The sequence below is a fragment of the Eleutherodactylus coqui genome, chromosome 1 (genome assembly GCF_035609145.1).
Source record: "Eleutherodactylus coqui strain aEleCoq1 chromosome 1, aEleCoq1.hap1, whole genome shotgun sequence".
NCBI classification, from domain to species: domain Eukaryota; kingdom Metazoa; phylum Chordata; class Amphibia; order Anura; family Eleutherodactylidae; genus Eleutherodactylus; species Eleutherodactylus coqui.
In genome coordinates this window covers 112400162-112423721 of record NC_089837.1, presented here as the reverse complement: position 1 = coordinate 112423721, position 23560 = coordinate 112400162, and the positions used below count along the sequence as shown (strand labels likewise).

The following is a 23560-nucleotide window of genomic DNA, read 5'->3' as shown; positions in this document are numbered from 1 at the left end:
GACATAGATAGATCTCATATTACCGCCTGGCTCATATCCTGCAGACAACAATTATATTGCTAGAGAACACAGAACCCAAATAATACAATAGAATAATCCCATTTTTCAACCATCCGTATGGCTATTAATACAGAATCCGGCATTACTCAATTCTATACTGTTTAAATTAGGGCACAGTGCTTTCCGCTTTCAGCTCCTTCGTTAATGCAGCTCTGCCTCTGCAGTTGTTCCCCAGATTTCCCAGAGTTCTGGCCAACAAATCTACCTACATCAATATAAATCAATAACCATTTTCCCATAGAGGAGCCTAGGAAAGCTGGCGGACAATCCCTGTAGGAGTGTTAATAGCAACCAAACCTATTTCACCAGTTGTCCCAAAAGCAGAAGCGGCAAGAAAATAATGAATAGATTTTTACCAATTTGGTGAGCCTCTGCATCAGCAATCAGGAAAACCCAGATGCTATAAGGAGCCAGGATAATGCAGAATAGGTTCAGTTTAATCACTTTAATGTATAAAGAAGTATCCACAAATCAACAATGAAACATTTCAGGATGGTGTAATAAGCAGAAGTGACCACAAGAGGGAGTAAATAATGCATCACATACAGTAAATAGGCAAATTAGCAGCAACAGGGTTTTCCTTGTCTTTTTTTCCTTTTATATTGAGGATGGAGTCCAGTTGTTTTTTTTTTACCCAGAACCTTCGGCATTATTATTTATAACATAGTTTCCTTTAAATCTGGTGCACATGTTCCAAAGTATATTTATTTTCTCTGCATCCTATCATATGGGATCCGGCTGCAAAAGAAACATAATTCATGATGATGATGACGCCTATTATTTAAGCATTTTATGGATTTTATTTCTCTATGAAGAAAAATTTTAATTTTATTTCCACATGGCACAGTTAAGACAACTTATATCTCAGTGCTCAAAACAGAATGATTTGTTACCTGTGCTAAAATCTGGTGTGTCCCACAGAACACTACCATAACATCATATGTGGCTTTGCAGAGGCAAATTATCACTTGAAGGGCACTGAGGGCAATTAGAATGGAGAACAAAATGATGTTCCACTCCACAACTTTGGCTGGTTCTAAACACTGAGACCAGGAGGGGTAGTCTGTAAGATAACTGGGAGAAAACAGGAATATATCAGTCACAGCACAGAAACCGCTATAATGGTGTAAACAGATGACCGCGATTGCCCTATGTTTCGCCTTTTTTTTACCGCGCGCAATAGCACGAAATTAAAACAGTAAAGAAAAAAAGAATTTTGACTTGTGCATGTGCAAATACCCTTCGATACAGTGAACGTATTTGCGCATGCGCTCAACATTAGGTTACATACAAAAGACTGGTGTCCATAGACATTAAATGGTGTACACAGAATGCTTGGACATGGCCTGACCTGAGACTTTACTATTTCAGGGCTCCAGCAACCGGGCAATTTTGTGCGGGTTTCGCGGGCGCAAAATCCCTTGCACAAACTGCAGACAATACAACCCATTACTTTCAATGGGTTCCCTCATATTGAACATTTTCACGCCCGCATTTCCATCGGGCAAAAACATACGTAACATGTTCTATTTTTGTGCTCATTTGCACACCTGAGGCTCAATAGGATTTTATGTGCACCCTGTCTGCATGAAATGGTGCGCAATTTTGTTAATTGCTAACACTGGGGACTAATTAGGCTGTCTCTCATGCTGATGTGAACAGGCTCAACAGCACAAAAATGTACAGTAAAATATGCAGGATTGCGCAAAAGCACGTGATCGTGCTCCATTCAGAGGGCAATCACATCATCCTCTTGCGAGCGTATATACACATACACTCGTGTGCAGGAGTCCTCAATTTTGCAGGTATAACAAAGCTGAGTTTGGACTGTAAGTTAACACCTAGATTTCTCACAATGCAGAATAAATGCCGCCCAAAGGGCTAAATGATAGAATCAGCTCTGCTACATCTGACTCATAGAGATTAATTCACGACATTGCCCTGTGAGCAATAATGTGAGCACATAGCTGACGATTTCAAGATTTAATCAGACAAGTCAGTTATTAGTTACTACTGGCTTAAAGATCAACATCATTATTCTTAGGAGCGTCGCTTGCTGCTTTCTACATACAGTGAAACCTCTTCAAAAGACCATCTCTTTGTGAAGGCCAATCCCTTGCTTGAATAACCCTGAGAAAATGTGTCTTCCACCGTATATCATATCTCCCAACTTTACAGGGACGAAAAGAGGGTAAGGCAAGGTGGCGCCGTAAGCGGGCCGTGGCAATTCTTATAAATGCTGCCCCACCCAGTCAACACCCCTGACAATGCCAAATCTATCAGGAGGAGGTGCTTTTAGGGGATGGGACTCAAAATGTTAATAAAATGTTCCCTACCTGGGTGATTACATTTTGGGTGTGAAATGCCTGTGATGTTTCTAAATAGAGATGAGCGAGCGTACTCGTTAAGTTGCGGGAGTGAGCAGGTGGGGAGCGGGGGGGGGGGGGGGGGGGAGAAAGAGAGAGATCTCCCCCCCTATTCACCCCCGCCGGCAACGGGCATGTAATTGAAAATGGCGATACTCGCTCAAGTAATTTGCCTTAACGAGTGCGCTCGCTCATCTCTATTCCTAAACTAATAGTCATATAAAACATTTCCAATACGGCAAACATACACTCATTATTAAAAAAAAATCGAGCATCCAGAAGGAGTTGCCGAATTAAATTAAACTTTCTCTGTGTAATTGTAACGTTGATATAAGTAAGTGATTACAAGATCAGAGCTAAAGGGATTTTATTGGCAAAACACAAACACTTAAAGGGTGGCTCTATTACCTTGTCATACTGCCACTAGCTTGGATACAAGGTGTGATACAGGCAGGCTTGGAGACTCTAGTACCCTGTTGTACCACCTCTAGATTGGATATAAGATGTGATACGGGTTTGCATGGAGGCTCTAGTACCCTGTTGTACCGCCTCTAGCTTGGATACAACATGTGATATGGCAGGCATGGAAGCATACAGGTTCAGTATGGTATCCTGTGAATATCATTTCACATTTGCTGTAACTGAACCACTAGATTGTGCAAACTCGTAGGCTGTCAAAGTTGGCATCCCAGGTGGTTCCATACATGTTCTATTAGTGATAAATCTTACAATGGAAGTGCAACAATATTGTGGAGACATTCCAGTGACACCCTTGTATGTGCGGCCGAGCATTATCCTTCTAGAAAATGCCTCTTGGAAGCTGCCATGAGAGGAACACATGTGGCTGCAGGATATTCTGAATATATCGCTGAGCTGTCATTGTTCCTCATACCATTAAAGGGGTGACCGACTGTTGTATGCGATGGCCCCCAAGACCACACTAGCAGTGGGGGCAGTGTGCCACTCCACAACAAAGGCAGGATTGAGGCACGCACCACTAGGTCTCCAGGCAAAAACATGTCCGTCATCAGTGCCCAAACTAAACCTGCATTTGTTGTTGAAGTCAACCTGATTTCCCTCTGTTGCAGTCCAGTTTTGTTGTTCACGACTCCAGTGCAAACACAGGTAATGGTGGGTGTTAAAGGCCATACATTGTTCTTTAGCCAAGTACCTGGGAATGGTTCTGACAGACACAGGGGCTGCAATGATGGTGCCATCTGTCTCTGGATGGTGGACAACGAAACGGTTGGAACTGCTCATTCTTGTTGGATGATCAGACGATCTTCTCTGCTTGTGGTCCGTTGAGAGCGCCTTGGGCCCAGTCGCCTCGTGCATGTGCCCTCATGCATTTACTGGTCCCAACACCTCCTAACAGTTTGGACAGTACAGTCCAGGTAGTGGGCAATTTATCAATATGACCATCCAGCTTCTCGCATACTTATAATGCGACCCTCTCAGACTGTTAACTGTGTGAACCTTGTTGATTGCGGTGTAGAGGTGTCTAGTGGTCAACAAGCTCTACACGAGTCGAAAAAGAGGTCCATTACATATAAGTAGCCTCTGAGGGCCTTTTACAGGGCAAGGATGGAACCGCTTTTAGGGCTTCAGGTGACAAGACCGTTCATCTAATCACACCACAACTATAACCATTTGTATATCTAGATATAACTGCATGCTGAGTTTTGCAGTAAAACTATAACTCCCTCTAGATGCTTGATTTTCTTTAACAATGTGTGTATATTATTGCAATCATTGGCAGTTCATTACACAAAGAAAGCATCAGACCAAGCTCAGTACCTAAATGCAAAACCAGAATCAAGCTCAGTGCATATATACAGCACCAGAATCAAGCTTGGTATGTAAATGCAGCACCAGAACCAAGTTCAGTACATAAATACACTTTTGGGCACTCTTTTGGTGGAACTCTGGCACACACTTGCAACGGCTTAGCTCTTGACAGTGACATGGCTACTATGCTGGCTTTCTCTGCTCACTTGCCCCTGCTACAACAATGATCTCTTCAGCAACATCATTCACGGGAACAGGAGCTCAACTCCTCTGTATATCATCTGGTCTGTAGCCATATCATCACCACACTTGGACCCTCATATTTCACCTAGACCACCTTGCTCACTGTAGGCCCTGATCTTCTGAGACACATTCTGGACAATTTATAGGCCTCTGGCTACTCTCCAGGATGAGGACGCAGCCACATATTCGGCTTACACCACACTTCTTAGGTAGGTAGCCTCCTCCACTTCTTTAAGCTGCGTCACAACACACTAAAATGATGACATACAGCGCTTTTATCTGGCTCCTCCATATAGCCAAGTCACTAGTGATATGCTACTTACATCACCGGGAGAGGCATTACCTTCCCTACTGCCAAACCAGTCTAAACGCATAACCGGCCGCATCATAGAGGGGTGTAAATTCAGTTCTGGACACTGGTTTAGCTACATGATGACAAAAGGACAGAGCTTAAGTCCCAGTGCTATAAGCACCCATCGGAGCTACTCATTACTTCAGTGGAGGAGCGAGCAACCTTCCTCACTACATATGTACTATTTTAGAGGAGTGGGAGACTAGCTTCACCCATCAGGAAACCAGCGATTGTTAGCATATGGCCGAGTCACTGGTAGTTTAAATTGACGCTATTGAATGAAAGGGAGCCAGCATAATACTACACTGTTCACAAGGGACAGCCAAGCCACTAGTGGATTACAAAGTTGCTACTGGAAGACAGATTAGGCTATATAACCCTACATCACTTATTAAAGATTCATTATTCTGCTTATGGATTGCAAAATCACCATTGAGGGATCATTAATCTGTATAATTCTTCACTGCTTTACTTGTGGATTACAAAGTTGTTATTGGGATATAGTTGACCTACATCACTTTACGCCATTTTCTCTTTTGACATTCTCTTGCTTAATATGTTTTTTTTATCTGTTTGACTATATTGAATAATTCTGCATCTCTGAGAATCATAATTTTTTACATGTTTCATATAAGTCCATCCCCTAAATCACAACTTTTCAATGCAATTTTGGGTTGTCATCTCAAAGAAGTTTCACTGTACTTAATTAGAAAATGACGAGTACCTTCCACCTGTGTTGGCAAAGGGGTATCTCCATCCAGTGTCCGTCCTGCAGTATGGGCCTTGTGACAATCCCAGAGAGGAGATAATTAGGGAATATCCAGAAAACAAGACACCCAGTAGAGCAAATAGTGCAGTTTCCAGTTTCTGAAATACATGAAAATAAGTGATAAATAATGGTGAAATACAATGCCCTTTATTAGTCCTAATACTATGTAAGGGAGGTGATGTTGTCCTATTCTTCCCTCCTGGTGTGTCAGTTATCCATTTATTTTATAGTGCTTTTATTGTTTTCTAAATGATGAGCAATGTCACTTTAAGGGGCAGAAAAGAGTGTGGAAAAATACTGGTGTGAAGGCGCAACACTCTAAGCTACTAGAAGATTAAAGGGGTTGTCCCGCGCCGAAACAGGTTTTTTTTTTTTTCAAACCCCCCCCCCCCCCCCGTTCGCCGTGAGACAACCCCGATGCAGGGGTTAAAAAAGAACACCGGAGAGCGCTTACCTGAATCCCCGCGCTCCGGTGACTTCTTACTTACCTGATGAAGATGGCCGCGGGGATCTTCTCACTCGGTGGACCGCAGGGCTTCTGTGCGGTCCATTGCCGATTCCAGCCTTCTTAATGGCTGGAATCGGCACACGTGACGGGGCGGAGCTATACGGAGCCGGCATCCAGCACGAGCAGCCCCATTGAAAAAAGAAGAAGACCGGGACTGCGCAAGCGCGGCTAATTTGGCCATTAGACGGCGAAAATTACTCGGCTCCATGGAAACAAGGACGCTAGCAATGGAGCAGGTAAGTGAAAAACTTTTTATAACTTCTGTATGGCTCATAATTAATGCACAATGTACATTACAAAGTGCATTAATATGGCCATACAGAAGTGTATAGACCCACTTGCTGCCGCGGGACAACCCCTTTTAGGTCCAATATGCGTTAGTGCTGAAGCACTTCTTTCTTCCGTCTCCCTGCCACATACAGGACCTCTGGCACATCCAAAAAACCTTTGGAATTGTGTCACCCCTATGCATCCTTTCGTGTTCAAACCAGCCGAACTGAAGAAGGGGCTCGTCCCCCGAAACGCATTTTCAATTGCTGGTTTTTATTTTGTGAAATAAAAAAGAAGTGCTTTCACTAACGCATATTGGACCTTAATCTTTTAGTGCCTTAGTTGCGCCTTCACACCAGTATTTTTCCACACTCTTTTCGCTATATTCACGCCCACCTTGGTGGGGCGTCATCTGGTTGGCACTTTGTACTCCAGAACTATTTCACCACTCTCACTGGGTCTTGCTGCACCCTCCTTTTTCATCTCTTATACTCACTTTAAGGGGCAGGACAGCGGCTGCAGTGCGAACCGGAGAATCATGTGCTTCCTGTTTTTCAGAGGGGTGTGCAAAATAGTGGCAAGAAAGGTCTTGTCCTGCTTCAGGGGCTTGTGGTGTGGCGCCTTCAGATACTCTTGGAGCTGCTGGAGTAGTTTAATGTTCTCAAGCCCACGGGTTTGTGTATTCTTGGAGTTGATCCCTTACTGCAGCTTTTGTTGATGATCATCCGTTTTCCCACGGTGACCTAGAGACACATGTGATCGGATCCTACAGCCATGACTCCTCTCCCTCAGCCACCCAGATCAGAGGTAAAGAACTCAGTGGGACTTTTTTTTACCTTTTACTATACAAAGGGGCAAACCCTAGTCAAGGAAAGTTATTAAACCACTATTTGTATGTGACTCTTTACAACTGTTCAGTTGCTGCACCCCGGAAAGCCCTTCTAACTTACTTCTTAATACAATAAAGTTAAAGTTATACACATGGAACCGATGCGTCCTGATTTTGAGTACATGGAGAGACATGCATATGTCTGGGGATAGGTGTTCCTGGCCCCATATAGGTCGCAGTTGCCTAAGGCCCAATGTCCACTTGCACGGATTCCATCTGCTAAATCCCGGATTCCATTTGCGGAATACAGCCGTGCCTGCAGACATGGACATTTTCTTACCTGTCCAAATCCAGTGCGGGTCTCCACCGTCATGGACGAATCTTCTTTCTTCTGCACAGTGGATGCATCTGGATGCGTGCTGGCGACGCGCCCGGTGCATGCGCAGTGCACTTTTTTTTCCAAATCTCCTGCTTCTCCGCAGATCCGCGGCACATTCACAGTGCCAGCTGTGGCTGTGCCGCAGATCGGATGGCTTCCATTGACTTCAATGGAAGCCGTCCGTGTGGGAATCCACAGAAAATGGAGCATGCTGTGATTTTCTTCCACGTGTGTGAGTCGCATGCTGGGGGAAAAAAAATCACATCCGCATGCTTTAAATTGTTTTGCGGATGCTAATGCATTCCTATGGGCGGCTTGATTTGCGAATCTCCTGAGCGGGTTCCACAAATCCAATCCACCTGTGGACGTCGGGTTTAAAAAAGCAATACGTGATTTCCCACAAGCAATACAAAATCTATTTAACGATGATTCGCAGTGCATCCGTTGCTGAAAAACGCATGAAATATCTGTGCATGCTGTGGACATGAGGCCTAAGTGAGATAGAGACATGGGAGAGTGCAACCTGACCCAAGGCCCGAGGAAGGGTGTCCTGTTACCAAGAGACCCTATGGCGTACCATCCCTTGAGGAACACCCCACCACCCTCACCGTCTACGACCCTAACAAACGAACAATAATTTGGTCTATGACTTATACATGTACTGTACATTATAGGACTGTGCAGTACATATAATGACACATCTCACATGGATGCCAGATACTCATTGTTAGCTGTATAACACAGGAAGGATTATACTCACAGAGCACTGGATGTTAGCTGTATAACACAGGATAGATTATACTCACAGAGCACTGGATGTTAGCTGTATAACACAGGAAGGATTATACTCACAGAGCACTGGATGTTAGCTGTATAACACAGCAGAAGGATTATACTCACAGAGCACTGGATGTTAGCTGTATAACACAGCAGAAGGATTATACTCACAGAGCACTGGATGTTAGCTGTATAACACAGCAGAAGGATTATACTCACAGAGCACTGGATGTTAGCTGTATAACACAGGAAGGATTATACTCACAGAGCACTGGATGTTAGCTGTATAACACAGGATGGATTATACTCACAGAGCACTGGATGTGACACAGTTGTTTCCCAGCACAGCAAGTTGAACTGCATTTATAAAAATCCACCAAAAGGAGGACAGCGGATAAAATGATCATCTGCAAAGGGCATAAACAGGAAGACAATTAGTATATTATCAAAAGATGTTTAATATTATATCAAATACAGGATGACCCGTTACCTGCTTGTATCTTATAAAAAACATAGGACCATGTACATATCCACCAGACTAATCACAGCCTTCGCTAACTTTATATCTTCTTTCATGGGGGCAACAGGAGCTCCAAAAAAGTCACCACCTACGGTAGCTGGCTGATAAATGACCGGCCCAGCTGATAAATACACCTGGAGGGGGCTGCTGGTAATCATTTTTTACTCGCAATATTAATTGCCGGTAAAAAATGATTAGGTTGCTATGACCAGGTGACCCCCACTCCCGCAGTATAAAGCTCTCTTTACTACTCACTACCAGGATCCTGCTCTCTGTAAAGCATAAGCTGTAAAGCTGGCTGATCCTCCTCAGCGCTTATGACCTCCTGGAGTATTCTGTACGGTGATATAGGTGAGGAGACTCCCGCATTCCGTTGGCAATTTCCAATCTGAAAAACTGTGAAATGGGTGCGCCCCTCTCTATAGTGTTTTCAGCAGTGGTCCTTCTGGTTGTAGCCTCTTTGGTCCTGCAGTATGGTTTCCAGCAATCTTGTACTCCCAGCACTGCTTACTGAAGACGGCTATAGTTCAGGCAGTGTTAACACGCACAGTGCACAGGCCTCCCATTCTCTAATGCGGATGCTTTACTTTATCCTGCATTCAGCTCCTTTGCAGCTTCCTGATCTGCTATCCATGCTGCCTTAATGGGGTTATGTCGTTTAAAAAAAAACTCTATACTCACCTATTGCTCCCCAGGCAGTCTATTTACCTCATCTTCTCCTTGCTAATCTTCTCCTGGCTCCTGCAGTCCAGTGGGTTACCTCACCTCCAGCTGGCTGATTCTGCTGCTGCCTGTGATGTTACGTACATTCATAGTCTCCTTCCTGCCTGGCAATGTACACTACGTCACTAGTTTGCAGCCTAGCAGGGAGCAACAAGCTATTGCAGAGACTGCGCATGTGCGCTGTCTCTGCAATAGATCAGCATTCCTTCCTAGCCAGTGAACGCTACAGCACAGGGACCTGACCTTCACTGACCTGCAGGAAGATATGCGAGGAATGTACACTACATAACAAGGAAAAGAGGATCCGGAGGGCTTGCGGTACGCTGACCCAGGGGACTGGAGATGCGGTAAGGAGTCTGCCTGGGGAGGAATAGGTGAGTAAAGCATTTTTTTTTCTATCACAAAACCCCTTTAAGCTCACTGCACACACACACACACACAGCTTGGCCTTGGACTTTAGACCCCAGAGAACACACCCAGGAACCCCTGCTATATCTTTTGTCCTCCAGGTTCTATGATCTCAGAATACGTAGGCATCTCTCTGTTGTTCAATGATCTATTAAATATATCTGCAGTGATCCAGCATTTCTTGGAATACTATAATGGTAATTGTGATTCTTTTTTATTAAAAGCTATTGAGAAGGTAATCGAACCCCTGAAGGAAGGAGATTATGGACAGAAGCTTTTAAATCGAGAGGTATTCTGGATTTTTTATTACAAACCCGTATTCCAAAGGGCCTGAACATTAGACAGGACATCATCTACCTCTATGATGATTTTTATTTAGATATTGAGATTTTAATAAGTGTAATTATGCACTGTTCTGTTTCAGATCATGTGATCGTTTTCATGTGATAAATAGTGAGCGATTATATTACGTGTCGTGTTATGACTAAGGCTATTTTCACACAAACGTACTTTTATCCCCTTATGTTGTTGTCATTAGCCGTTTAGTCGTTCACGACCCTCGGCGACCCTAAAGGCTCCCTCCCTCCATGTTTTTCGGTTTTGCACTGCTTCTTTCAGTTGTGTGATATCCATGCCAGTATCAGCTTTGACAGTATCGGCCATCATGCTCTTTGTCGGCCAGGTCTTCTTTTGCCGCTGATCTGTCCAAGCATTATAGACTTTTCTAGCAATTCTGCTCGCATTACTTGACCAAAATCCATAAATCTGAGCCCGGTCCTCTTGTCCTCCAGTGATATATTGGGTCTTATACGATTCAGAACTTCTCTGTTTGTTGCTCTTGCGTGTGTACTGCCGTGATAATCACAGCCGTATAATGGGCCAAAATGAAACCACTGATCTCTATGGAATTTCAGTGGTTTCGTTTTCACTAGCTCTAGTGAACCACACATGCGGGGAAGATCAGGCAGCCGCTATCTTCCCGCCTCTTTTTCAAACTCCTGCACTCTGGCGCAGAGTTTGAACTGCCGCCATAGGGAAAGGTATTCCCCTCATTTAGACGCAACTAAACTCTGTACTGATGAGCATAATTGTGCCTATGGCAGTGTGAACAAGCCCTAAGGATGTTCCATTTGAAAGTTGTCAACTGAATTTGTCTCCATGTGAACTCTTTGCCGATTTTCAACCTGATGAAATAAACACCTGGTTTTTATTAATTTTCCTGCTGCTGGTTTAGGCCAGCTTCACACAGACATATTTGTGAGTGTATTTGCACATGCAAAATTTGCGTGCGTGCAGTGCAGAGAATAGAACCTACTGATTTCAATGGGTTTTTTCACATGTGTGTATTTTGGCTCACGCATTTTGACTAGTCAAAAAAAGATAGAACATGCCCTATCTTTCTGCGTGTTTGCGCACCAAAGGTCCCCATAGAAGTCAATGGGGGGTGCAGAAATGTGCACTCAATACACCAGAAGATGCATGAAACATTGCGTAATTGCGCAACAAAAAGAACACATCTGGAACTCATTAGACAAATCAGCAATTTAACTCAGTGTGCGTTTGTGTCACGTGCACAAAAAAACATGCCCTGCAGGCAAAAAAAGTACGATAATGTGCACCGACATGTGCACAAAAAAACATGCCCTGCAAGTAGAGATGAGCGAGTATACTCACTAAGGGCAATTGCTCGAGCGAGCGTTGCCCTTAGCGAGTACCTGCTCGCTTGAGACAAAAGGTTCGGGTGTCGGTGCGGGGGAGCGGTGAGTAGCGGCAGTCAGCAGGAGGCAGCGGGGGGAGAGAGGAAGAGAGATCTCCCCTCCGTTCCTCCCCGCTCTCCCCCGCCGCTCCCTGCCAGCCGCCGGCACCCAAACCTTTTGTCTCGAGCAAGCAGGTCCTCGCTAAGGGCAATGCTCGCTCAAGCAATTGCCCTTAGCGAGTATGCTCGCTCATCACTACCTGCAGGCAAAAAAGTACGATAATGTGCACCGACGTGCACAAAAAAAGCATTGTTCAAAGCGTGTGCAATTGCCCTTATGCTCGTGTGAAGCCATCTGTCTATAATTGCTCTTTTTTGGAGACTTGCCCAGGGAACATCTGTGCACGTAGCGCTAGAACATATCTGGGGGTTGACCACTGGCGTAACTATAGGGGATGCGGTTGCACCCAGGCCCAGGAGCCTTAGGGGGCCCATAAGGCCTCTTTTCCCTATATAGGGAGCCCAGTAGTATGAATAAAGCATTATAGTTGGGGGCTCTATTACAGGTTTTGCATTGGGGCCCAGGAGCTTCAAGTTACGTCTCTGCGTTAAGGGGTTAAGAGAAGTTGATGGGGCCCCAAGATAAACTTTTGCACCCGGGCCTATGAGCCTTTAGCTGGGGTTGACTATACACAGGTGTGCGGGCTGAAGCTCCTCTTGTGTTTGCTTTGTGAGATGCCCCTGTATTGAAATGCATACTTGACAACACTTTCTCATATAACTAAAAAGAAAGGTATTTCAGTGTATAGCAGGAAAACTAATGACCAAAGGGGCACTCTTTTGGAACAGTTCTTGTCAATTGAAGCCTACGGCTTGGTTTGGCATATATGCAGGAAGAATGCCCAGATTCATAGCCAGCTTGGTCCTTGATGGCACCCTGGATGAATGTGTGCTCTAGTCCTCCTCATACCTCTGTATCACATGTGGGATCCAACAGCACACATGCACAGTGACCCAACACCCACATAGCACATATACATAACACATACAGCGCTAGAGTCATGAGGGGAGTTTCTGTCAAAAATAATATCAACAGCCATTTCCTTCCGCGACCCTCAAAAGAAAAGATTGCATCTAGAAAAAAACAGGCCTTCTTGTAATCTGGTTCAATCAAGAATTATTTTATCACAGTTAGTAAATAGGAGGGGGGGGGGTATATTTTTGAAAAATTAGCAAAATTTTGGAGTGTAATTCCAAAATAGCAACATAGGGTGGAATTGTAAAAATGGCAATAAAAAGTTGCATATTTTAGCGCAAACCTTATGCAAATATGTAGCAACCTTCTCAAATTTACAATTCACATAGCAGCATTGGAAAGGGGTGTGGCTTATTGAAAGGGATTATGGCTGCACGGGTCGCTGGGTTTAAGTATAATTAAGGTGACCAGCTGTTCCGATTTAGGCAGGACAGTCCCACTTTCGGACCCTGTGTTCTGCCTTCCGCCAGGACCCCGGCTGGGCAGGCATTTGTCCCACTTTGGTCCCGCTTTCTGGTGACGTCTGGTCACCATTAAAGTGATTACTGGGCGAGGTGCCGCAGCTCCCTGGCCGGTAATCACTCTGCAGCACCACGGACTGGATGCACACACTGACGGCAGTGTGTGCATCCGGGATCCTCCTCCCCTTAGCTCTTCTCTTTATTTCCGCTAGAGAAGAGACAAGAGCAGAGGGGAGGAGGCGCTATTGCACACATACTTCCGCCCACTGGCAGCAGTGCTGACAGGATCATCTGCGCTATGAAGACTAGGAGGAGGATAAGTGTGGGGCTAATTGTGGGGGTCACTGGGCTGGTATAGGGGATCACTAATACTATGGGTCACTGTGGTGGTCACTACTATTGCTGGAGCTTTTGTGGGGGGTTCACTATTATTGCTGGGGCTTCTGTGGGGGTCACTATTATTGCTGGGGCTTCTGTGTGGAGGGGTCACTATTATTGCTGGGGCTACTGTGGGGCCTACTATTATTGCTGGGGCGTCTGTGGGGGGTTCACTATTATTGCTGGGGCTTCTGTGGGGGGTCACTATTATTGCTGGGGCTTCTGTGGGGGGTCCCTATTATTGCTGGGGCTGGTATAGGGGAGCGATAATACTACTGGGGCCACTGTGGTGGTCACTATTATTGCTGAGGCTGGTATAGGGGACACTATTACTATTGAGGCCGCTCTGCACGTAGCAGCGTACCTCAAGCTGACTTGGGAGAGATGCTGCAGAATGTCCGCAGCAGAAATTTCCACAGCAAATTCTGCATCTAAAAGAACAGTCAAAATACGTACCATTGGTGCAGATTTTGACTAGAAATCAGCTGGAAATATGCAGCGGCACTCCCCCTCATCTGCTCCAAGGGCTTCTCGCTGTCAGCGCTCCCCAGCTTCCAATTTCCAGCGGCCTGGTCAGGTGCGACGCCGCCGGTCAGCTGATGCTGGTCAGGTGATGCCACTACAGGGAGCTGGGAACCAGGAGCTGGGGAGCGCTGACAGCGGGAAACCTTTGGACGAGGTGGGAGCGCCACATGGGAGCGCCACATGGTATGAAATTTCCAGTAAAAATCCACACAAATGGTACAGACTTTGACTGTTTTTTGGATTCAGAAATGCTGTGGAATTTGCTCTGTCTTTTTTTTTAACTGGTCCTGTACTTTTTATAACCCTGACCACACCCCTATGTCCCGCTTTGACCCTGAAAAAATCTGTTCACCTTGGTATAATTTATAGCAGAAACTGGCATAAATTTATACTAGGAATCTATTCAAGTATATACCTGGCGTAGATATCTTTTTAGGTGCACGGACGACCCAAGATGCCCCTAATGTATGAATAGGTGTGTGCCTCATCACTCTTTAGGTGCATCTTGTGCCTGCAGGAATCAGATAAAGACCGTCATTTGAAATGTCAATCTTAATGTGATTAACATGTAACTACGCTTTCTAAAAGCGTTTTACATGTCAAAGGGACATGTCAAAAGTTTTGGTCGTGGGGGGGGGGGGTGTCCACCTGCTGACACCCCCACCAATCGCTAGAATGAGCTAGCTGAAGTGCCTTTCTGAGTGCTGTCACAGCTCGCTAGTTTAAGATGGACCTAGAGACTTTGTATTAGACCTAGGGAGCAGTGACAGCACTCAGAGAAGTGTTTCAATTGGCTCGTGTTGGCAATAATGGGGGTCTCAGCAGTGATCAAAACTTTTGACATGTCCCTATGACATATCAAAGGTTTTTAAAAAGCAGTTACATATTAAGCAATTACTAAATAGACTCTGTTGCCTACTTTTAACCCTACAAGCTAAGTTTATGGGCTAAAAGTAGGTGACCCATAGAGTCCAGTGATGTAGGTTTTATACTTACCTTCCCCGCTGTTCCCCTGGTGTCAGCATTGGAAGATGTCGCTGCAGTGTATTGAGGGGCGCTATTAAGTAGTCCGCCCATTATATAACTAGATTGCATTGAGCGTCAGCTTTCAGCACTCACACCGGAGAGAAGAGGTAAGTATAACACTTACACCCCCAGACACAGCGGGTCACCTACTGTCAGCCCATAAACTTAGTTTATAGGGATAAAACTAGCTGACAGATTCCTTTTAAGTACAACAAACTTTTGCAAAACATTGATTTGCAACACAACATATAATACACTACTTACCAGAATTCCCCCAAAACAGATCCCTTGGAAATACCAGACATAATTTGTGAGCTGATTGTTGGCAGCATAAGTGTTAACCCCATTTGGAAAGTATAAGAGGATATTCACAACAATACTCCATACGGCCAGAGGAATAACCGCAAGGATGGAATATTCTGAGCAATTTGTAAGAAACATCTTTAGACAGCAGCAAACCAGCTACGTAAGAGCCGGGAATTGTATATAAGGTCACTATGGTATCTGCAAGGTCTGCAGTGTGGACAGAGCAGCAGCTGAACTGGTTGGTTGCTGGGATATCGGCAAACACTCCGCACAGTTGTTGACTTGCAGACAACAAAGCAGACGCTTAGCTGATAATCCAGGGGGTCTTCTGCGCAGAAAGAAGTCAGACCGGTATATGGAGTCACAGCTTTGCCTAAAAGCTTCTTTGCTGGCTGGATTCACATATGAAGTATGTCGCGGTTTGGCCAGAGCTTTGGTTTAGAATATTGTATCATAAATGCACCATAAATCAAACATAGGATGCATTAAACCAATCTAGAAGGCTGTCCATGCACTTGTTGGGCTGCATTGCATCCAAGCAATCTTCTATCGGATCATTTGTACGTACGATCCCATTTACAACTGACATGCCGGGTTTGCACAAAGTTACGAATCATACACTACTATTAGAGATGAGTGAGCGTACTCAGTTCGTGTGTTTTTGCACTCGAGCACCGCTTTTTCCGAGTAACTGACTACTCGTACGAAAAGATTCGGGGGGCGTCGGGGTTGAGCGGGGGGTTGCAGAGGGGAGTGGGGAGAGAGAGAGAGCTCCCCTCTGTTCACCACTGCTACCCCCCCGCTCCACCACGCCCCCCGAATCTTTTCGTCCAAGTAGTCAGTTACTCAAAAAAAGCAGTGCTCGAGTGCAAAAACACCCGAACTGAGTACGCTCGCTCATCTCTAACTACTATACTCAACCGACATCTTCCAACATGATGGATCACCTTTTTGGCAGACCATTGTCTGCCATAAGCCACTCCGAACAATTGTTTACTGTATTTTTATTATACAAACATTAACGACCACTGAGCTACGTATGGCATTTTTTTCCATAGGCTTCTCAATAGCATGTAACAAATGGGCACAAAAAATGTGTTATATTTTACTATAAACTTTTGATTAATGTGTCGCTGCAGCATTTTATTTAGAGAATGACAAAAAATATATGTGTCACCAAAAACAATGCAATACTGTACACTGACAAACCATTTCTACGCTAAACTCACCAGGTTTATAATTTATTTTAGACATTTTTTGCACCTTGCAAGAAGAGAAATGGGGTCATAAATTAGTGGAAAGGGGCATGGATTAAATGTGCCAGCATGCACCAAAATTGTGTCTCAAAAACTAGTCTGAAGTAAACTAAATGAAAGGTGGCATAAAGTTAGACAAAAGCATCTAAAGATGCTCTAAATTTATCAAGCAGCATGAGCCACTGCATTAAATATGACACATCAAGCTTATTTACTAATGAAAATTCGAGAATTTTTTGGCACAAAATTGTGGTTTATTACACATTTACTATGTGTTTTAGACACTTTAGGATACTTTTATTGCTGTGTCCAACAAAGAGCATCTTCTTCATAGAAAAGGGGGCATGGCCTTAATGCTACATCATGTGCCAAAAAATGTGCCAAAATACGGCACAATTTTTGTCACAAACTAAGCCAAGTAAAAGATCACATAAAGTTAGACTAGACAATCGTAAAGTTAAAAATGAACACGTTGAATAGAAATCAGTTGTACTACACAAGTAAGCCAAGATCTCCGCACGTCAGTAAACAGGTTTCTTGGCATAGGGCACAATGGTCCCTAGGTTTGGAGTGCCAGTGCTTCCGACCACCTTTGCGGTTCTTGAACAGGTGGTTGGAAGGGGGCGGACAGCGGGAGCAGAGTCCCACTTTACAGCTTTGGAAGTCAGGTCACCACATATACTGCGGACACCAGGATTTGCTGCTCGAATTCTAGTTCACTGAATGTAACTGATAAGGATGCAGTTCTTCTCGAACTGTTGCACAAGGCATGGCCAGGCATCGATGGTGTCTCTATTGTGATCACTTGACTGGTTCCTTTTTCTGTGGATACAAAGAGCTGAGCTCCCTGGCGCCCACTATCTGCTGCCCGTAAGGCATCATGGCCCCAGAATCACACTATTTGTCCTAACAAAACTCACCATGCCGCACTTTCCTCCCATAGGAAGAAGTACAACCCCAGTCTGACATCATCATGCTTCTCAGATCATCTGACTCTGCCTGTCTAATCAGCTGGTACATAGCTTAAACATAAATTTAACAATACAACTACAGACCTGCTGGTTTGATAGATGGTCTATCCCTCCACGTGGGTAGGTCCACTCTGGGACAGCAACTAAGTGCAATTGAGAGAACTGCCTGGTGTGCCGAAGCCCAAGTATCAGCCTGTAATATGCCTGCCATTGGATTAGAATCGACTTTTATCTACCTATAGATTTAAAGTACAGTAGCTTTTAGTTGTCCCATACATTAAAGGTATTTTCCAGGGATAGGTCATCAAGGGTTGTTCAGCTGGGATCCACTACTTGGGACCCCGGCCGATCAGCTGATTGGGCACCCACTGTCAGCCCTGCAATACACAGGCATCAGAGCTGAAGCTGCTGCGTCAACCCCGATGTAGTGGACGGCACTGGTAATTGCAGAGAGCTGCACCTGCAGTTACAAGCGCCATCCACTACAATGGGGTCAGAGCAGGTGTTACTGCCCTGACCCCATGTATTGCAACACTGACATTTTTAGCATGAATTTAACCCATCAGTGACGAAGCTCATTTCCCCTTAATGACCAACTTATTTTTATTTTATTTTTCAGTTTTTTTCATTGTCGCATTCCAGGAGCCATAGCTTTTTAATTTTCCTGTCAACAAAGCCATATGGGGGCTGTTTTTTTCACCCGGGAGAAGTCATATTTTCTAATGGCATCATTTTTGGGTATATATAATGTACTGTATAGCTTCACATTTTTAGGCAGATTGGGGGAAAAAAGAAATTCTGTCATTTGTTTTTTGAATTTCAGTTTTACTGTTCAGTATGCAAAATAAATAATGTGATGACATTATTCTAAGGCTCAACACAATTCCGACGACACCAAGTTTATAAGGTTTTTTTATGTTTTGCTCATAGGCCACCGTACATGATAGACCCGAAGGCTATATCCAAGCCTCCGGGTACAATAGCAACCCATTGGAACCCTGCGATCCCATCACAGGGGTCCGATGGGTGAAATAGGGAACTCCCTGCTCTGTCTGCCTCTTACATGCCGTGGTCACCCTGACTGCTGCGTGTAAAGGGTTATATAGCGGGAATGGGAAAGGACTTTTCAGTGTCCCCTTTTTGAGCAATTGCCTGGCTATCATCCAACAGCCAACCACCCGCTCCCCCCCCCCCCCCCCCCCCCGACACAGGAGACCTGCCCCTGGCTTCTAATGCAACACTGTCTTTTGACGGTACTGCAGAATAAAGTCCCTTAACTGCCGCCGTCAAAAGACTTATGGGCGGTCGTTAAGGAGTTAAGTCCTGTGTTCACCCATCCTGGTCTCTTTAAATGCTTCGCATTCTTCCTTCATTTAGGGATTGTTAACAGTTGTGCTTTGTGAGTCTCACTTTGCAATATTTGCCAACTTACTTGAACATTTCTCTGATTTCTGATGCCATCATATAAACTCCTTGAAGTCAAGCTTATAGAAGAATGCAGGTTTGATAAGAGTCTAGCCCACGTCCCTCTCCAACTGATCCACCGCGTTCCTGCAGGATATACACAGAACGTCTCAGCTATGAGCGCTCCTCATACAGTTACCTCCACTTGAGTGTGGTCCGGTAATTTTCCATGGTTTGGGCAGCTCACAAGTTCCGTCCAGCTTCACCCTCTCACAATATGCAGTATATATATGTAAATGGATGTATATTGGGATATGAGTACACATATCATTCAGTGGGCTAGTCTTCACCTTAGACATGAAATGTTAGCAGTAAGCAGCGGGCACATGCATCTACCTCATGTAGCAGAGCGCAGGCTTTCTATGGTTGTCCATCCTTGTTAATGATATCACAGTATGAAAAATTTGGAATAGAAGATTTACAAATATTAACGTATTTGTTACAACTTTAATTTCATGAACATTTGCAATTGAGGCTACGCTTTAAGCGAATGGGTATATTTTTTTTTACTCTTTAAAACTAGATACTGAGACTATTTTTTCTAACCTGTTTTTAACTTCTAATGGTATATTTTTTACTCTATTTTCTCTACATTATTATGAGTGGCCATCTTGCCTGAGATGCTGTGAACAACATTGTTATATGCTTTATAGCAGCAAATGGGCCATAGCACTCTGCAGTCTGGAAATGCATTGACTTCTATGGGAGTGTGTTGTGGGTATGCTCTGTGGCCTGTGCTCATGTCATTGTGCAGGGAGGGGAAGGAGGTGAGCTGTGACTATTACCTATTGTGAATGGTTTATCCTGTATTATCTTTTTAAAGGTGGTATCTTTTATTGTAATCCTGCCAGTAACTATGACTGCTGAAAAGTAATCTCTACAGAATAGAATATATTTCACTGAAAAAGAGCCAAAAATGCAATACCTGATAAGGTGCAGAGCAGACACGATCACCGCTAAGCAGGCACAATGGCCGTAGGGTCGGCACAATGGTCGTAGGGTCGGCACAATGGCCGTAAAACCTAACAATATACAGCAAGCCAGACTATAAACCAGAGGAGCTAAACTACTGCAGACTTATATGCAGTTACTAACTCAACCCAGCCCAGATTGGGGAGGAGCGACTGCATGCAACTAAATCTGCAATGGGAATGATACCACAGAAGCCAGCCAATAGATGGGTGCGTCCCACAATACAGGATTACAACTCACACTGACATGGCAGTGGGTTGCCCTGTATCTCAACAGTGGGCCGCACTGGCTGACATCTTGGGCTCCCCCAGAGTCTATAGCAAACTGCATTAAGGAAATATTAATACACACTAATAAAATGCGGGTGTTAGTTAGCATTTTGGCCAAGACGTATAAGCTGACGGGCCGAACGGCAAGGCCACACCGCGTTCTCCAGAACCTACACTATCTCATTGTAAAGTAAATTAAAATCACAGAGGTGAGGGGGAACACAAAAACATATTTCACTGGAAAAGAGCCAAAAATACAATACCTGATAAGGTGCAGAGTAGGAACGATCACAGCTTACTGTTGAGAGTTTCCTAAGCAGCTGAGTTTCCTTTAACTAGCTTAGTTTCTGTATTACACAATATTACAATGTGGTAATAGTCTTTATTTATGTACCGCCAACACATTGCGCAGCACTTTACAAGTCAGAGGGAGTATTAAACCAATAGACAAGTTGAACAATACTTAATAAACAGTTTTAAGGCAATAGACAGTTTGAATAATGGGTGATCGTCCTGCTCTAAGAGCTTACAGACTATGAGGAAATAGCGGTGACACAAGAGGTACAAGTGCTTGTTCTGTACAATGGGCCAGCCATCTCTTAAAAAAATAAGGTAGAATACATAAAGCTGTGTGAGCCGGTCACCAGCCAGTATCTGTATGTACAGATATGAAGTGCATTTGAGTGTAATGGCTATCGGGGATACAGAGAAATGAAATGGTCAGGTTCTGAATGGGATTGTATAAATAGGGTAAATGGAGAAAGATTGGGCAATATGGTAGTCCCCTACTGGTGCCAGGTTTTTCTTTGTCGAAAAGAAGGACGGGGGTCTCAGGCCCTATATTGATTACAGAGACCTCAACAAAATAACCGGCAGAAACTAATACGCTCTTCCTCTCATCCTCGATCTCCTCAATCAGGTTTCTGGGGCCCAGAGGTTCTCTAAGCTCGATCTGAGGGGAGCTTATGATCTAATCCATATACGGAAAGGGGATGAGTGGAAGACAGCCTTTAATACACCTCTTGGCCACTTCGAATACCTTGTGATGCCTTTTGGCTTATGTAATGCCCCAGCTACTTTCCAAGGGTTTATGAATTCCATTTTCCAGGATATCATTGGCGTGTTCGTCGTGGTATACCTGGATGACATCCTGATTTTCTCCTCTGGCTGGGAGACACACCGTGTCCATTCACAAACCGTGCTGACTCGTTTCAGGGCTAAAAAATTGTTCGCTGAATTTGAGAATGGGTTTCGGGTGTCCAGAAAATATCATTCTTGGGGTACATCATTACACCATGCGATGTTCAGATAGATCCGGTAAAGGTGAAAGAGATCACGGAGTGCGCTCAGCCAGTCACCTTAAAAGCTCTACAGTGCTTCCTTGGGTTCTCTAACTACTATCATAAATTTATTATGAACTTCTCCGTGGTAGCTAAGCCTTTAACGGATCTCACCAAAAAGGGGGCTGATGTGAGTACCTGGTCTTCTGATGCTCTTGCGGCCTTCTCTACCCTGAAGGCTGCCTTCTCTTCTGCGCCTGTCCTCATCCACAGTGACCTATCCTGCTCGTTTGTGGTGGAGGTAGACACCTCCGAGTTTGGAGTTGGAGCAGTACTGTCTCAAGGTCCCTCCACACTCACGAACCTTAGACCTTGTGCCAACTTTTTCAAGAAGTTCTCCTCCACTGAACGAAATTACGACATAGGCAACTGGAAATTACTAGCTATTAAGTGGGCGTTTAAGGAATGGAGGCATTTTCTGGAAGGAGCACTCCATCAGATCACTGTACTCACAGACCATAAAAACCTCATTTATCTAGACTCCGCTAAGAGGTTGAATGCTTGGCAAGCCCGCTGGGCCTTGTTCTTTTCACGGTTCAGCTTTTTGGTGACTTAGAGACCCGGCTCAAAAAATGTTAAGGCAGATGCCTTCTCTAGGAGTTTTGGTACCCCAGAATCTTTAGAGTCTGAGCCTGAGTATTTTCTCCCCCAGGGAGGTTCTTGCTTCTGTCTCCTCCGACCTTTCACCTCTTATACACGCTGCTCAACAGTCGGATCCTGAAGCCCTTCGGGAAGGCAAACGTTTTGTCCCTTTGTCGTTGAGGTTGAAGGTGTTAGAGGAGATGCATGGCTCAGTCCTAGATGGTCATCACGGTAGGCAGTCAAATAAAAGACGCATCTATCTCTGCACCTTTTGTGGTTGAGAAGCAGGTTTTAGTGTCTTCTAAGAATTTGAGACTTAAGGTTCCATCCTTAAAACTTGTTACTCGTTTTATTGGTCCATTTTCAATCTCTCAGGTTGTTAACCTGGTGGCATATAAATTATTTCTTCCTGGGTCTTGGAAGGTTCACAACGTCTTCCACAAAAGTTTGCTAAAGAGATTTGTGACTCCAATTTTGCCCGCCCTCTCCTATGCTGGTGCAAGGAGAATTAGAATATGAGGTGGAGAAAATTGTTGACGCCAGACGAGTTCGGGTCTTGATTCAATATCTGGTCCACTGGAGAGGCTTTGGCCCTGAGGATAGGATGTTGGTTCCAGCCAGAGATGTTCATGCTCCACGCCTTGTCCGACTCTTCCACAGGGCCTTCCCTCTCAAACCCGCTCCTGGTCGTAAGGGTCCGGTGTTCCCCTGTAGAAAGTGGGGTACTGTCAGGACACGTGGCTCTCAGGGTCTCCGTGCCGCACCGCCGTTCCTATTACCCGGGCTGCGGCACAGGTGAGCCCCGGTCTTTGTGACCTCCCCTGGCCTCCATAACCTTAGATACCGGCTCTGGGTGCACACTCCCGTGCTCAGGGAGCAGGCGCCTAGCTAGCCATGATACCCAGGCGTGCTTGCTCTGTCTCTGCCTGTCTTTAGCAGCATCAGGGGCTGTTTCTCCCAGCATCCTGTGATTGGATCCTGCTGCTGTCAGCCTCCCCTCCCCAATCAGCTGCTGGGGCGGCAGTTCTGACACCTTTTAAACTTCTCAGTGTCCTTCTGACCTTGCCAGTGTATGTTTGGTCTCCAGCTACACCGGCGTTACCTTGAATTGATGCCCCGTTTTGACTTGCTTGCTTTGGACCTGACTTCGACTTCGCCTGACCCCTTGTACCATTCTCTCCTGTTCCCGACCCGGATTGCCTGACCTGCTTTTGTGTTTGTTTGTTTTCCTGTATTTGTCTGTGAGTCTGACTCCTGTCCAGCATCCCTAGTGAGCCTAGGTACTG

At 44.8% G+C, this 23560-nt stretch overlaps 1 protein-coding gene across 1 annotated transcript; it reads right to left on the bottom strand.

Moving 5' to 3' along the window:
- Positions 1 to 490: 490 nt before the first annotated feature.
- On the bottom strand, positions 491 to 15624 carry TM4SF18 (transmembrane 4 L six family member 18). Its single transcript, XM_066599155.1, has 5 exons — positions 15379 to 15624; positions 8653 to 8748; positions 5534 to 5676; positions 954 to 1134; positions 491 to 798 (listed from the first exon to the last, which is right to left on the bottom strand). The coding sequence occupies exons 1-5, from the start codon at positions 15553 to 15555 to the stop codon at positions 784 to 786; spliced, it is 612 nt and encodes a 203-aa protein (XP_066455252.1). The 5' UTR covers positions 15556 to 15624; the 3' UTR covers positions 491 to 783.
- Positions 15625 to 23560: the final 7936 nt, after the last annotated feature.